Genomic DNA, 16,464 nt, shown 5'->3' on the forward strand with positions numbered 1-16,464 from the left:
ATCGAGCAGAAGTCCCAGGAGGAGAGAACAGAAGCCAGAGTGGAGGATGTATTTCAAAGAAATACTGGAATATTTCTGAACTAGATTAAGATAAAACCCTCAAATTTAAAGGGCTCACTGTAGGCCAAGCAGGATAAAGGTTTAAAAAACTTGTACATAGAAATGTCAAGTAAAATGCCAGGAAACTTGCGGATAAAGAGAAAATCACTGGCTTTCCAGGGACGAAAGACCAGATTAAGAAGAAAGGAATCACAACAGCAACACTGGATAAAAGACAGCAGGGAGGAGGCGGGACTTAAAACCTAGAATTCCATGTATCAAGACTGTTGCCCATGAGGAGACCAGTGAGGACACTTCAGATACGCAAGGACCTTCTGGGAGCAGTGCACCTGGAAAAAACCACGAATCCAAGAGCAGCTGCAGGACCAAGCGGGACAGACGCAGAGAAGCCAGCAAACGTTCAGTTAAGTCTAAGTGAGAGATTGGTGAAGGAGTATTTTCAAACCAAAGGCCTAGATTATCTCCATACGGTTCACCCTTGAACAGCACAGGTCCAGTGAACACCTGGATTTTTGTTTTCAGTACGTACAGTTCAGCCCTGTGAATGTATTTTCTCCCCACGAATTTCTCAGTGACATTTTCTTTTCTCCAGCTAACTATGCTAAGACTGTTATTATGATACCATAACCTTGTGATACTATTGTAGGAATATAGTACATAATGTATATAAGGTATAAAATGGGTTAATTGAGTGCTTATGTTATCGGTAAGGTTTCTGGTCAACAGTAGGCTTTTAGTAGTTGGGTTTTCGGAGAGTCCAAAGTTACGGGCCTCCTGGTTCGTTCAGTCAGTTGAGTATCCGACTTCAGCTCAGGTCATGATCTCACGGTTCATGGGTTTGAGCCCCGTGTTGGGCTTTGCACGGACAGTGTGGAGCCTACTTCGGGTTCTCTGTCTCCCTCTCTCTTTGCCCCTCTCCCATGCACATTTTTTCTCTCTCTCAAAAAATAAGCAGTACAATTTTTTTTTAATTTAAAAGTTACTTGCAGGGGCGCCTGGACAGCTCAGTTAAGCATCCACCTTCGGTTCAGGTCATGATCTCACAGCTCGTGAGTTTGAGCTGTGCGTCGGGCTCTGTGCTGACAGCTCAGAGCCTGGAGCCTGCTTCAGATTCTGTGTCTTCCTCTCTCTCTCTGCCCTTCCCCAGCTCACACTTTGTCTCTGTCTCTCAAAAATAAATGTTTAAAAAAATCTTTTTAATTTTTTTTAAATGTTTATTTAATTTTTTGAGAGTGAGGGAGAGAAACAGATCACGAGCAGGGGAAGGGCAGAGAGAGAGAGAGAGACACACACACAGAATCGGAAGCAGGCTCTAGGCTCCGAGCTGTCAGCACAGAGTCCGACACAGGGCTCGAACCCATGAACTGTGAGATCATGACCTGAGCTGAAGTCAGCAGCTTAACCGACTGAGCCACCCAGGTGCCCCTAAAAATCTTTTTTAAAAAAGATTTATGCAGACTTTTGACTCTGTGGAGTGTTGGAGCCCCTAACCCCTGCATTGTTCGAGGGTCAACTGTATATACGTAGCAAGGGAGAAGGGAAGTAGGGAAGTAAACGCTGGCCAAGGTGTTCTAGATGTTCACAGCTGAATGTGAGTTTAAAGTAAAATTTTAAGAGGAACTGCCAAAAACAGGGATAAGGTAGGATTTCTGAATGACTCGGAAAAATTGAATACAGAAAACTTGAATTCAACAGAAGGCTGAAAAGACATCACAAATACACAGCATAAGTGAAGGCTCAGGAACGAGTGTATCAAATCCCTAAGCCCCAGAAGTTTGATTTGGCCCCGTGACCTCTTACAAGCACCTTCACATTAGGTTAAAAGGAAAACAACAATAAAGTCCAGGCATGTTCTGATTGAGACACACATTGAGAGCAGAAAGTGCCCAGGTTGAAAATAAGGAAATAGGGAGAGATGGGGTAGGTGTAATGGGTTGAATGGGCCCCCCCTCCCCCCCCCCGCCTTCAGTAGATTCTACTGTTTGATTTTCTTTTTTTTTTTTTTTTTAATTTTTTTTTTCAACATTTATTTATTTTTTTGGGGACAGAGAGAGACAGAGCATGAACGGGGGAGGGGCAGAGAGAGAGGGAGACACAGAATCGGAAGTAGGCTCCAGGCTCTGAGCCATCAGCCCAGAGCCCGACGCGGGGCTCGAACTCACGGACCGCGAGATCGTGACCTGGCTGAAGTCGGACGCTTAACCGACTGCGCCACCCAGGCACCCCTGCTGTTTGATTTTCTAAATAGTATTTTGAAACATTCATATTATCTAATAATACTAGGACATTTATTAGTATTGGCCTACTGTGTTCGGGTCCTGGGCTGCTAGAATAAATGGCCACAGACTTGGTGGCTTAAAACAATAGAAATGCGGTGTCTCACAGTCCCAGAGGCCAGAAGTGTGAGGTCCGGGTGTGGGCAGGTCGGTTCCTTTCAGAAGCTCTGATGGAGGGTCTGCTCTGTGCCTCCCTCCCAGCCTGTGGCAGCTGCCAGTGGTCCTTGGTGGTCCCCCGGCTTGTGGACCCATCGTTGTAGTCTCAGCGTCCACGTCACATGGACGGTGATGCTTCCCCTGCCTTGTACGAGGACGGCTTCTGTGTCTTCCTCCTCTGCCTCTGGGTCTGGTTTCTCCTGAATAAATGCTCTCTTTGACTCGAGCTTTTGCTCCATTTTCTCTTACTAGTCGCTGGCCTGGGCTTGCCCCCATTGGCTCCGTGTTTTCCGGTGCCTCTTGCAGAGGGAGCTGGAGCTTGACTTGGGGCTCCTCTGGTGCCTTCTGTACCCTTGAAGTGCAGACAGGATTACTTTGTTCCGAACCTACTTGCTCTTCTCAGATCCCAGTTTTTGAGGCTCCTCCCTGAGGACCTTCCTAGTGCTGGAATTGTAGGGCAGGTCATGAGCAGCTCTGGAGAGCTTATCACCAGGCCCAGCAGCATAGACTGATGGAGTGCCCGGGACCTTGCGACTGCAGAAATTGCTGGGCCTACGGACTCTGGGGGCTGCTGGGAGGCTGAAGAGAGTGCAGGGCTGGACGGATACAGGACCCTCTCAGAGCCATGGCCCCACCAAGGTTGTGAGGCACAGTAGCACGGGCAGAAGGGAGGTGGCCACGGGGAACTGGCTGCAAAACAGCCTGCAGCTTGCGGTTTCAGAACCGCGGGCCACCACCCTGGCCACCGTCACGGCCACAGTGGTCATGAAACACTAGGCCAGGGATGTCGCTCCAGATGCCAGCCAGGCATACCCCAGGGAGCATCTGTTCGTGCCGGTCCCTTGGTCCCAGGATCTTGGACTCCTTTGGATGCTCTCTGCCCCTGTTCTTGCGGTTTGGGGGGCCAGTCTGTGAGTCCTTGGGACATGGAGTCCAGAGAGGCAGACCAGGGCAGCTGTGGCCTCTGACCTCTTTGCCAAGGACGTTAGGTCAGACAGTAAACCTCTACCCTGCCGCCCAGAGCTCCCCTCCCATCCACCACGCTCCCGCACCTGCCTCACCCTGGGTGCTGGGTTCAGATGGCACTTGGGGCAATGAGATACCAGCGTCATCACTTTCGTCCCATAGCTTGTTTTCTGGGGACCTGGTAGGACAGGTGCACACTTGGGACTGGAATGCTTTGTTACGGTATGTGCATGTCTTCTTGCTCAGGAGACGGTACCCAGGGGGTCTGTGCTCGCTTCAGCTCCCGCCAGAAATAGACGAGAGTTAATTTAGGGTAGTCAGACACACTGAGTTTTTGGTAAACTTTTTTATTTTTTGAAGAACAGCATATGGTGCTCAAAGTTTGAGTGCACAGCTTGACGAATTCTTACAAATTAAAATTCTCGTGTGACCCAGAGCAAGATGTGGTTGGGGGGCATTAGGAGTGTCTGTCTGTGTTTCCTCTTGGTGAGCGAATTCCACTCTGTCCCCACAGAGCAGCGTTGCTTGTCTTGAACTTGATGTAAATGGAGTTAAGGTCCTCTCTGTGTCGTCCTTTTACTCCATATCGCGCCTGTCAGATTGTTCCATGTAGTGCGTTTGTTCTGTCTCACTGCTGTGTAGTGTTCCATCATATGGAATCTACCAGAATAGGTTTCTCTCTCCTCACTGATTGGATGTTGGGTTGTTGCCAGTTTTGGGGAATTCTAAATAAGGCCGCTGTGGACATTCACGTGTTTGAAAAACTAAGACTTCAGATGGACCGTGTGGTGGGGCGTCTAGGTGGCCCAGTTGGTTAAGCACCAGACTTCGGCTCAGGTCATGATCTTGGCATTTGTGGTTTTGAGCCCCGTGTCTGACTCCGTGCTGACAGCTCAGCATGGACCATGTGGTGTGAGGGAGCCCAGGTCCCGGGCACTGAGAGTTTCATCTGGAAAATCACCTCCGAATCTGTAGCAAAGAGATGAGAGAATTCCCTTAAGAGCTTTGCCGGCATGGATCTCGAAATCAGCTCAGAAGCTGTGTCCAAGGTAAAATTTCAGTATTATTAGAACTTTTCCAGGATGAACACAACTAATTCAGTCTTATCAGGACTTCTCCGGGATGAGCAAGGCTAATTTGGGCAGAGCAGCCCCTCTGCAGTCTTTCACTTAGACGTCGTCACCTGTGCCCTTTAAGGCCTTCAAGCGGGCATGAATTTTCAGTGGCTTAGACTCGGTGGCCCAGGGATCAGTGAACACATTCAGCCACAGCCGACAGAAAGTCTTGTAAACACAGCTTGCACAGCGCACTGTTTGCTCACACAGCAGAGGTGGCTGCAGTGTGACAAGTGGCTCCCAAGTGTCAGGACCCAGGCCCTGTGTTGGTCTGGGCCTTTCCCTTCGTCCGGTGGCCATGACGGTTCCGGCCATCACATCTGCATTCGCGGCAGGAAGGAGGAAGAAGGAGCGGTGTCTGCTTGTGAGCCCCTTTTTATCAAGAAGGCACCACCTTCCCCAGGTCCTCCCTGCAGACTGCTTTCTGACCAGATCTGTCAGTTCTAGCTACAAGGTCACAAGGTCACTTCTAGTTACAAGGGAGGCTGGGAAAGTGATTATTTAGTGAGGAAAGGCAAGGAAAAAGGGGAGCTTTGGAGGGCCTGGCTTGGCTGACCACGTACAACACGTTCCTCTTGTGCACACACGGCAGATTTGTTCTTCTGAGCTTGGGAAATTCAGTGCTGTTATTACCTCTGCCTTTAAAATCTCTAAGAACTTCCTTGTAATGGTTTGTCCAGCAACCTGTTTATTTGCCTTTTAGCCTGTTAAGTTTCCAGGAGGAATGAACTTGCTTTTCTCTGGTGGACACAATGTCCTATGGGGTGTGAGTGAGAATCTGAGCGTGCTGTTATTTTTGCCTGGCCCAGCCGGTGAGATCATCACTCTAGATGTCTTTCTGTCTTTGCAAAGGAGTCTGGGCGACCCTCCTAACGAGAGCTTCCTTCCTTATGTTCTTCAGGGAATTCAGTTTCTAATAGAGAATGACCTGCTGCAGAGCTCCCCAGAGGACGTGGCCCAGTTCCTGTATAAAGGAGAAGGCCTAAATAAGACCGTGATCGGGGACTATCTGGGTGAGAGGTAAGTTGAAGGAGAAGGAGCAGCCTGACCTGGGTCCACCCTCCACATCAGGGTCTGTCTCAGTTGCCTGTGGGCCTGGGGGCACACGTGCTGCTCCCCAGGAATGGTTTGCTCAGTCCCATCCTGTCCTCTCCTCTGCCCTGAGAGGGGAGAGGGGTGCCTGTTCGGGAGCCAGGTGGGGGTCTGTGCTCTCTGGAACTTCGCTCAGGGAGCCACAGCAGAACTGAAGACGGCGCTGCCTCTTCTCGGAACCTCAGAAGGCATCTTCGTCTTCTTTTCATGTTTGGTCCAGAAATGCACCGGATTTCCTGGTGGTTTTCCTACCCCTGTTACTTGCGGGTATGAATGAAGGTAGGAAGTTAGTTAATTTTTTAAATGGTGAGCAGCTGGTCAGATCTACGTTCCCAGCCTTCTCCACTTAAAGGTCTCTTTGACCTGCTTAGCAGAGCCGAGGGCAGAAGTCTAAGTAAGGCAGCACAGCTCCCAAATACACAAAAGCAGGTTCTGGTCAAGGACCAAATGAGCATTTTTAAACAAAAGCCCACTGGTTGCTCAACCAGGGTGGTTTCTGTTTCTAGCTTTTTGAAACGATCAAAGGCGGAAAGCAGAACACTTCCCAACTCATTCTGTGAGGCCACAGTTTAAAAAAACCTACGGGGGCATCTGGCTGGCTCCATTGGTTAAGCATCCGACTTTGGCTCAGGTCATGATCTCACGGTTTGTGGGTTCGAGCCCTGTGTCAGGCTCTGTGCTGACAGCTCAGAGCCTGGAGCCTGCTTTGGATTCTGTGTCTCCCTCTCTCTCTGCCCCTACCTCGCTTGTGCTCTGTTTCTCTCTGTCTCTCCTACAGAGGAGTATCTACAACCTAGATAGCAGTGTCTCCTATGACTGTTAGGGCAAAAACCCTCAAGTAAATATTAATCAAATCCAGCAATATATAAAAATGACCATATACCTGTACTTTCATCCCCATGAATGCAAGGTTAGTGCAGCATACAAAAGTCAAAGTAATATACTGTGTCAGTACAATAAAGCGCAAAACCCACATGATCATCCCAATAGATGCTGGAGAGGCATATGACAGCATTCACTGACTCGTGACAAAAGCATTCAACAAACCAGGAGAAGAAAGGAACTTCCTCAACATGATGTTGGGCACCTGTGACACCCCCAAGTTCACGTCATGCTTTCTCCTTAGAGCAAGAACAAGATAAGGTTGACTGCTCTCACCACTTCTCTTCAACATGGTACTGTCAGTTCTAGTTAGGCAGGAAAAAGAAATGAAAAAGCATCTAGTTTGGAAAGTAAGAAATAAAACTTTGCTTGCAGAGGACATAATCACTGTGTAGAAAATCCTGAGGAATCACTAAAAACATTAGAACTAACAAATTCAGTACGGCTGCGGGTTACAAGACCAGTATGTCAAATTCAATTGTAGTTGTAAATGGTAGCAATGAACAAATTTGGAAGAGACATTAAGAAAACAGCTCCATTTTGTAATAATATTGAAAAGAATAAAACACTTAGGAATAAATTTAACATAGTACAAAATTTTTACTGTGAACTACGAAACATTGAAAAAAAAATGAAAAGGCCTGCATAGATGGAAAGAAAGATATCCCATGTTCATGGATAGGAAGACTTAGTATTGCAAAGAGGACAATGCCACCTACATTGATCTATAGATTTAACTCATTCCCTATAAAAACCCAGCTAATTTCTTTGTAGAAGTTGACAAACTCATCCCAAAATTAACGTAGATATTCATGGGAACGAAAGTAGCCACAATCATGAAAAAGAAGAACAAAGTTGCAGAACTCACATTTTTTTGACAGACTGAAGCTACAGTAATCAAGATGGGGTGGTACTGGCATAAAGATAGACTTATAGGTCATGGAATAGAATTGAGAACCTAGAAATAAACCCTCACGTTTACTATCCAAAGGATTTTCAATAAAGATGTCAAGATGGTTCAGCGGGGGAAAGAATGGCTTTTTTTTTTTTAATGTTTGTTTTTAGAGAGGGAGGGAGGGAAGGTGGGAGGGATGGAGAGAGGGGGAGACACAGAATCCAAAGCAGTTTCCAGGCTCTGAGCTGTCAGCACAGAGCCCTACGTGGGGCTCGAGCCCACAAACTGCGAGATCATGACCTGAGCCGAAGTTGGGCGCTTAAATGACTGAGCCACCTAGGCATCCTAACAATAGTCTTTTCAACCAATGGTCTGATACAGCTGGATGTCCACGTGCAGAAGAATATTACTGGACCACTCACCGTACGCAAAAATTAAAATGGATCAAAGACCTACACATAAGAAGGAAAACTATAGAACGCTTAGAGGAAAACATCGGGGTAAATTTTTGTGACTTTGGATTAGGCAAGAGTTTCTTAGATGTGACTCCAAAAACATAAACAGCAAAAGAAAAATATAGATAAAATGGATATCATCAAACTTGAAAACTCTTGTGCTTCATAGGACCTCATCAAGAATGTGAAGAGGCAGCCCACAGAATGGGAGAAATTTTTTTATAAATCATGTATAAATCCGATAAAGACTTTTATCCAGAATATATGAAGAAGTCTTAACCACTCAATAATAAAAAGACAATTATAAAATGAGCAAAGTCTCTGAATAGATGTTTCTCCCAAGAGGATCCATAAATCAGTTTATGATAAGGTCATAAGGAGAATGGCTAATAAGCACATGATGGGATGGTCAACATCATTAGCTGTCAGGGAACTGCAGATCAAAACCACAGTGGGATACTACTTGACATCTACTGGGGTGTCTATAATAATAATTTTAAAAGACCGTTAAGATTCTGTGTCTCCCTCTTTCTCTCTGCCACTTCCCTGTTTGCGCTGTGCCCCTCTCTCAAAAATAAACATACGTTAAAAAACAAAATGTTGCCAAGGATGTGGAGAAATCAGTCATACGCTGCCAGTTGGATAAAAAGTGGCTGTGGCACTTCCTGAAAATACTAAAGTCACCATGTGACCCGGGTTTATACCCAAGAGAAATAAAAACCTATGTGTGCACAAATGCTTGTGCACAAATGTTCATAGCCACCTAATTCTTGATAGCCAAAGAGTGGAAACCGTTCAGATCCGTCAACTCAGATATCCCTCAGCTGACGGACGAACACGATGTGGTATGTCCATACAGCGGGGTATTACGTGGCAGCGAGGAGAAGCAGAGGCCTGATACATGCCGCAATCTGTTACACTAAGATCGTAAAAGAAGCCAGTCACGAAGACCACGTATTGTGTTCCTCCGTTTATATGGAGCGCTCCGAAGAGGTGAATTCACACAGACAAAGAGCAGACCAGTGGTTGCCTGGGGCTGGCAGAGGGCGAGGAGAAGGGGCTGGGGTTTCTTTTTGGGGTGTTAAAAGTATTCAGGAATGGATTGTGGTGATGGTTGCACAGATACACTTGAAACCATCGAATGGTACCCTTGAAATTGAACAGTTGTATGGAGTGGGAATTAGGTTTGAATGGAGCTGCTAAAAAGGACAAAAACAAAACCAAACCACAAAACCTGATGAGTGACCCAGGGATTGTGGCACCTCCTTGAATCTCAGCTTCCGTAAGGGCCTGAGTCTGAGCTCTCCGCCGCTCTCTGGCAGGCATGTGAGATTAACTGCAGAACTTGTGCGAAGTGCAGTCTGGCAATTTCCTGTAGTCTACAAATACTGAGTGCCTGCAGGATTTGAGTTCCAAAAAACGCGAAGTTCTGAGTCCGTGCCAGGCTCTGTTTTAGGCCCATGGGTTGTGTTTAAAAAAAAAAAAAAAAAAAAAAGCATTCGCCCACCCGGGGAGCTGTAATCTGCCAGAACGACACAGGCATTACGTGATAAGCATAATAAATACGAAAACCGTTTCTGTCCTTTGTTGGAAGGTGATGGGGCAGAGTAGAGGCGCATAAGGGCTTTGGGTGAGCTGAGGTAGGGGTGTTAGTAGCCGGTTGTGATGGGCTGGTCAGGGTCCTGTCATTGACAACATGATGTTTGTGCAAGGGCAGAGAGGGGACCAGGGTGTTCTGCAGGCAAGTGTTGTGTTGGAGGCCAGCAGGACAGGCAGAGGGTCATGGGTGGGAGCGTGCCTTGCCTAGTGTGTTTGGGGCCGTGTGGCTGGAACAGAGGGAGGGGGAGGGTGACAGAGGTTCTCAGGGTGACGATGGCGCCCTCTGTCCATTCCTGGGGGGACAGGGAAGGACGTGGTCTGAGTCACAACTCGAGCCGACCACTCTGGAATAGACTGTTGAGTGGTGGGTGAGCAACAGCAGAAGCAGTGGGGCCAGCAGGGAGTGGCTCCCACCAGGCTGGGGGGAGCGGGGTCGGCGGTGGGGTCGGGGTGAGAAGTGCTCAGGTTCCGGGTTTGAGGTCGAGCTGGGTTTGAGATCGAGCTGGTGGGAAGTTCTGGCGGTGGAGCCACCATCAACAGAGACCAGCAGCAGCTGTGGGCGTGGTCATTGGGGCCGGTTGACCCCTTGGGGGCCTGGGTGGGGGGCATCCAGGTGGAAGGTTCAGAGAAGGGGCCCGCAGGAGACAGAAGCCCCAGCGTGGCTGGCTCAGAGGTGGTGTTTAAATCCGTGGGGAGTGTGGCTGGAGCTGAAGGGTAGACCCAGGACTGAGCCTCAGGAGCGCCCCTCGAGGGAGGACAAATAGGCAGCTGGAGTAGGGCTTGATTGCCCTCTCTGGTCCCCCCCTCGGGTCTGGAGGCCCCCAGCGCCTTCCCTGGGGGCGTGTGATAACCCGGCTGTCCTCTTGCCAGGAGGCAGGCGTTGGGACAGTGGGTGGGGGTTTGCCTTTAACGCAGACCCTTGTGGCTCTAACCTGGCTGCCTGCTGCCATTCCTGGGGTGCTCCCACCGGGACCGCGCCCTTTCTGGCGCCATCTCATCAGGCCATTGGCCAACCCCTGTGGTGTTGGGCCTGCTCCCCGGGCTGGTCATGTCACTGGTGCTCATGGGCCGTGAGCCCGCTGCTTCCTGGGGCGCTCCATCAGTGCCCCGTGTGCGCAGGACCCCAGGGCCTCAGCAGCTTCCCCCCGGCCGGCCGCTGAGGTCAGGGAAAGGAGGGTAAAGTGCTCTGAGCCTGTGCCCCGCGCAGCTCTGCGGGTGGCTGCCGGGGTTCCCTTTGCTGGTGGCGCTGAGCCACAGCCATTCCTTGTGGTTGACTGATGGCGCACTGGCCTGGCATCTCCGAGGGGAAGGCGGACCCCTGACTTGTGGCTGAGGCCTTGCCGAGGCCACACCACCCTGTGGCAGCTACAGCGTTTCCCTGCCTGAGGTGTCCTTACTGTCCCTTGTGACCATAACCTGGGGAAACAGTGTGGAGTGAAATCCCAGTCCCAGCGAAGCACATTGTTGGCCTCTTTCACGTTTATGTAAAAGTTCAGGCCCTTTATTCTCACGCTTAGTTTGGTTTTAAAAGCTCTTCCAAACTGACCCAGCTTCGGACCCGGTACTGGGCCCCCTCAGCCCACCTGTGAAGCATGGACGCTGTCTGAGGCCACTGCTCAGGAAACTCAGGAGACCACGTGCATCTTGCCCTTTGGGCCCTGTGCTACCGCAGGGCCTGGGCACGGCTGTGGCAGCCGCCTGGGGTGTCCCGACGGCCTCCCTACCCTGGCCGCACTGACCGTGATGTAAACTAATGTCCTGTCGAGTCCCCTCTGCCCGAAGCCTGAGACCAGATGTGCGGTCACGCCGATCCTAACTTTGAGTTACGCGGCATGAAAAACCACAAACATTTGCTGTAGGAAATGTCTTCCTTTTGAAAGGATTGAAATCCTGTGCAGTGGCCTCGGACCGCATTTGCTTTCTTTCCCAGGGACGATTTCAACATTAAAGTTCTTCAGGCGTTTGTCGAGCTCCATGAGTTTGCTGATCTGAACCTCGTCCAAGCCTTAAGGTAAGTGTTGGAGCATCGGCTGTTCTCGAGAAGGTGGGGGGCAGCTGCAGCCAGAGGCCGGGTGCTCACAGCACAGAGGCCTGCGACAGGCACTCTCGGACCCAGCTGGTGCCTGCCCTGGTGGGACCGCCGGTGTGCACTCTGGCCCCAGCCCCTTTGCTCTTCTGTGCTCTCCCCTGGTATTTGACAGTCAGGTGTGCACTTTCTTCCCAGAAAGCTCTGCGGCTCAGTCTCCGTGCCACCTGGGTACAGGCCCGCTTCTTGCTGCATTTGGTCTAAATCAGCAGCCTCGTGGGTGCCTTCCCTGTGCGTGCCCCCCACCCCCCAGGTGTGACAGCAAACCTGTGGATGCTCAGCCATCAGAGGCGGCCCCCTGGTCCCTGTCTTGTCCTGGTAAAGCCAGGTGTCACTGCGTATCAGGCTGAGTGGGGGAGGATGGCCCTCAGACACTCCTGCGTGGCCCTGAGCCACGCTGGCCGCTGCCGTGGAAGTGCCCGGCCATCTCTCTGGTTGTGCCCTTGAGGCACCTTCCCGTACACTCCGCCCTTCTGCAGCACCGACAGCATCCGTTTCCTTCTCCGGTGCCCCCCGCTGGGGCTCCGATGGCTGTGCACTGAGCCAGGGCCACACAGGCTCCGTCGGGTCTGGCTCCAGCTGGTCAGTCGCAGGCCTAGAGCCGGGGCTTCTGGGTGGGGTCGCCAGCCAGCCCTGTAGTGAGTGGTGCCGGGCTGCCCCCAGCGCCCCAGGTCCCTCTGCCGGCCGCCCTGCTGTCCTGTGTCCCCGCACCCAGCAGCCTTTACCGTGGAAACGCCATCGTCCCCTCCTGTCCATTTCTCCGCAGGCAGTTCCTGTGGAGCTTCCGACTTCCGGGTGAGGCTCAGAAAATCGACCGCATGATGGAGGCGTTCGCGTCCCGCTACTGCCTGTGCAACCCGGGCGTCTTCCAGTCCACAGGTCGGTGAGGGCCGGGTCCCGGCGCCCCACCAGAGCCCTCTGCCCAGGCCCCGCTGGCCTGGCGGACGGCTGAGCGCCCCTGCGCCCTCTGCCCTCTTTCAGACACCTGCTACGTGCTGTCCTTCGCCATCATCATGCTCAACACCAGCCTCCACAACCACAACGTGCGGGACAAGCCCACAGCCGAGCGCTTCGTCACCATGAACCGCGGCATCAACGAGGGAGGAGACCTCCCAGAGGAGCTGCTGCGGGTGAGACCCCCTGCCCCGGGCCCCCCCCGCTTCTGGGCCCCGCACTGGCCCTCACTCCACCGAGCCCGGTGCCTGCCACCCTTGGGGACATGGTGCAGATGGGCCCTTTCTCCCCCGCCCGCATCCCTGAGCTCCCCGTGGCCTGTGTTCCTCACAGAACCTGTACGAGAGCATCAAGAACGAGCCGTTTAAGATCCCGGAGGACGACGGCAACGACCTGACGCACACGTTCTTCAACCCCGACCGCGAGGGCTGGCTCCTGAAGCTGGGTGAGTGGCGGCCGGCGGGCGGGACCCGCGCTCGGAGCCCCCAGCCCTCGGCAGCCAAGGCCCCCGACCAAAGGCAGAAACGTTAAAGGCGAAGGCCGATGGGCCAAGTCCGCCCGTGGCGGCCGGCCGCTCGCCCCAGACTCGATGGCTGCCGCTTTGAGCCCTGCCCTGTCCGCACGAGGCCATCCTGTCCGTGTCCACGGCGGAGAATAACGCCCGGGCTGCACGAGCGTCCCAGAAAACTGCTCAGTTAGCATCCAGATACACCCAAGGCAGTTTTCTGCACCAGATGCAGGTGCATTTCCTGCGAGAACCTGCGTGCCTCTCTCTTGGTTTGGTGTGGCTGATTTTTGATGCGTGGTTTAAATGTGCCTTCTTGTTTTCCTTCTGCCTGTGGCTCCCACCTTTCTGTTCTGTGACGGGCTGTCCCTGCTTGTTCTGCGTTAGGAGGTACGTACCCAGTGGCTTCCTGCCCTCCCCTAGCTGCTCACTCCTCTCTCGTTCTCTCTCCCCCGTTGGTCTGTGTGAAGCTTTGATTTGTGGCTGCCATTCATCTGACCCATGTGGCTTTGGACTTGCTGGGGTTAGCGTCATGCAGGGTGCAGTGAATGTGACACCCACAGCCCTGGGGTGGCCGGAATGCCAGCCTTTCCGCGCCCGGGAGCGCATGGGGAATGCCACGTGGGAACGAGCTTGCCCCTCTGTGTCTTTAGGGCCCGAGCGGCCACGAGCCTGCTGGTCATCTCCAATTTCGTGCCTCACCGGGTGCCTCTCATACTAACCAAACAGCGCATGTCTGCACCACCCCTGGACAGGGCCTGGGGATGGTCAAAAGGATTCCTAACCATTGACACAGAAATAGAATAGCGTTGATATTTTCTGGGCAATTTTAGAAATTGGTAGGAGGGTTTTTTTGTTTTGTTTTTACACTGGGCGGGGTGGGGTGGGATCTTGGCCTTTCTGTGACACATCACAACTGTACGTCATCCGGGCACTCTGAGAGCACACTGTAGGATACCAGGCTTGAGAGAAGTCCGGCGATTTTGTGGTTTTAATCAAGGGGAGGGTAAAGAGGCGTGAAGGCCTCTGAAGGCCGTGGCTCCGTCGTTCGGATTTGGGGTCTTGCTCTGACTTTTCTCTGGCTGCGCTGAGGTTTGGGAGAGTTCTGGACTTTGGCCTAGAAACCCAGAGCCATAGCTGTGGACCTGAAGGCCTGAGTCCCCTTTGAGATGCATCTGACTCTCTGGTCATATCAGTTCTGGGGCCCCCAGGGGAGGCCAGAGCAGGGACGTGTCCAAAACCCCCGCAGCAGCACCCGGGCCCCTCCCGGCCCTGCGTTGCCAGGAAACGCCCCTCGAAGGGCAGTGACGGCACAAGCCCGCCCGGCAGCCGGTGTGGCCTCAGCACCCGTGGGAGACGGACCTGCTTCTAAAGACAGAACAAAACGACGGGCATAAAGGCACACCAGGGCTTGCACCCCAGCCTGTGTCCTGGCTACTCATCTAATCGGGCCACAGAACCCGCGTCCAGAGCACCCTTAGGGGACAGAGCCAGCTGGGTGGGGAGTGGGTGCCGAGGGGCCCCAGGCAGCGGGCTCCTTCCGCGCTCCACCGCCGTGTGCGCATGCGTGAGAGGGGGTGGTCCCGCAGTCGCTAAGCTAGTGGTGATTGGTCACCCGCCGGCCGGCCGAGAGACTGCCCGGGAGCCCCCTCCCCAGACGCACAGCAAGCCCGCTGCTGCCTCCCCGTCCCAGACGGCCCCTCTGTTGGCAGAGCTGCAGCCAGAGAGTGGACTTCGCAGGGGACTGGTGTCCCCGGAGCTGCTGGGGCCTACACACAGTCCCGCCCGTGGGCTGCCTCCCAGCAGTTCTGACGCTGGCCTGGCCACCAGGGACAGTGGCTGGTGTTGGGCGCTGAGGGCCAAGAAAGCAGTCAGTCTGGAAGCCGATGCTGAAGATGAGTTGGTTTGGCCAGGGTGCTCTTGCTGCGCTCGGCTCTGGGCCCCCACCCAGCACAGGGCAGACCTAGGCCCGGACCCGGAGGCGCTTGGCCACAGGCCTACAGCACGGGCGTAGGAAATGTGTGCTCCGTGCACCCACGCAAATCGGGACGGAGGTCACCGCCTGAGCTGACTTCATTGTTTCCCGTCACAAGCTCAGTCTTAGGGCAGGTGGCACTTTTGACAGGCCTGGATGTTTTGCGGGAGCGTAGGAACATTGTAGTGTTGCTTACGGATCAGCGAAGTGCCTCATAGTCACCAAGTTTTGAGAACGAGTCGGTTGTGTTGAAAACACAGGAACGCGGATCAGAGCTGAACTGTCAAGTGGAGTGTGTGTTGCAGGGTGTGCGTGCGCGTGTGCCTGGGAACGGCCATGGAACCAGGAGGAGGTTCACGGGGTGGGGACGCCAGGCTCCTTTGTGCAGACGTGCGTGGTGTGGTATGTGTCCCTGTCTCCCGAAGCTCAGCCAGAAACACAGAAGCAGAGCCTGTCTGTTCCCTGCAGCCAAATCTCTGAGCCCAGGGGTGTGACGCCAGCCTGCTCTCTGTGCTGCACGGGTACCTGGGATGGGGCTGGGAGGCCCCTTGGCCAGCAGAACTGGACTAGGGATCGGGCTCCCCAAGACGTGCCACTGAACCCCAGGAGCAGCAGGGTAGGAGCCCAGGGGCAAAATGCCCAGAAGCCTTCCTGGCAAAGCCGCTTCTCCCGGGGAGGGGGGGTGGGCCTCAGGGTGAGCAGAACACATAGGTCGCCACCTAGCGACCCAGTGGCGGGAGCGCAGGGAAGAGGGGGCACTGGACAGATGGACAGCACGGGGAGCCCCTGGGAGGATTCTCCCACGAATGTGCTCGTTGAGGCTCAGTGGACGGCAGGTGCTGGCGAGAGCGTCGGGGCTCAGGCCAGCACGGCGTGACCTGAAGGAAGGGCCTGGGTGCGGCACACGGTCAGATCCTCCTGACAGGGACCCGAGGGGGGTGGCGTGGAGCCGGGGGGGGGGGTGTCTGCCGGGGGTTGGGGGGAGCAGCAGCTGGCCCGCCCTTCCCCGCTCGGCTGCGGCTTCCTCCACTGTGCCCGGCGTGCCCCATGCAGCCAGCCTGTCTGAGGCCGTCGGGAGGAGGTCTGGTGTCTGACTGGTGAGGCAGGGGGTGAGGGACCCCAGAGGGGTCTCCCGAGGGCCTGGCCAGTGGCCCTGACTCTCCCCGCACAGCGGGTGGTGTCTTGCCTGCCGGGGTTTCTGCCCACACCAGGGCCAGGACGCTCTCTTGCCTCAGCCCCAGGAGGACCTGGGAGCTGGCAAGTGTCCTTTCCTGTCCTTCCACGCCCCGCGCCCCCCACCCCGTGATCCCCTTGTCCTGTCTCCATGCCTGTGTCCCTCAGCCCTCTTGGCACTCACCCAGATAGAGGTGGTGAGCTAGACCTTGGCTGTCACCTTGGGGAGTGACCGGGCAGGGAGAGTCACTTCTTGTGCCCCTGGATTGCTTGAG

The 16,464-nt window shown here is 53.6% G+C and overlaps 1 protein-coding gene across 4 annotated transcripts in view; it reads left to right on the forward strand.

The window, feature by feature from the left end:
- Positions 1–16,464, forward strand: part of CYTH3 (cytohesin 3) — a 99,574-nt gene that overhangs the window by 78,810 nt on the left and 4,300 nt on the right. For all 4 annotated transcript variants that reach the window (XM_047089440.1, XM_047089438.1, XM_047089441.1 and 1 more), the window contains 5 exons: positions 5,475–5,593; positions 11,427–11,507; positions 12,349–12,461; positions 12,564–12,712; positions 12,870–12,981. In XM_047089440.1, coding sequence (XP_046945396.1) covers positions 5,475–5,593; positions 11,427–11,507; positions 12,349–12,461; positions 12,564–12,712; positions 12,870–12,981 — 574 coding nt within the window. The remainder of the gene's footprint in view (positions 1–5,474; positions 5,594–11,426; positions 11,508–12,348; positions 12,462–12,563; positions 12,713–12,869; positions 12,982–16,464) is intronic.

This window comes from Lynx rufus, unplaced genomic scaffold (genome assembly GCF_022079265.1).
Source record: "Lynx rufus isolate CCGP_SWC_20201006 ecotype Redwood Valley unplaced genomic scaffold, mLynRuf1.p SCAF_27, whole genome shotgun sequence".
NCBI classification, from domain to species: Eukaryota; Metazoa; Chordata; class Mammalia; order Carnivora; family Felidae; genus Lynx; species Lynx rufus.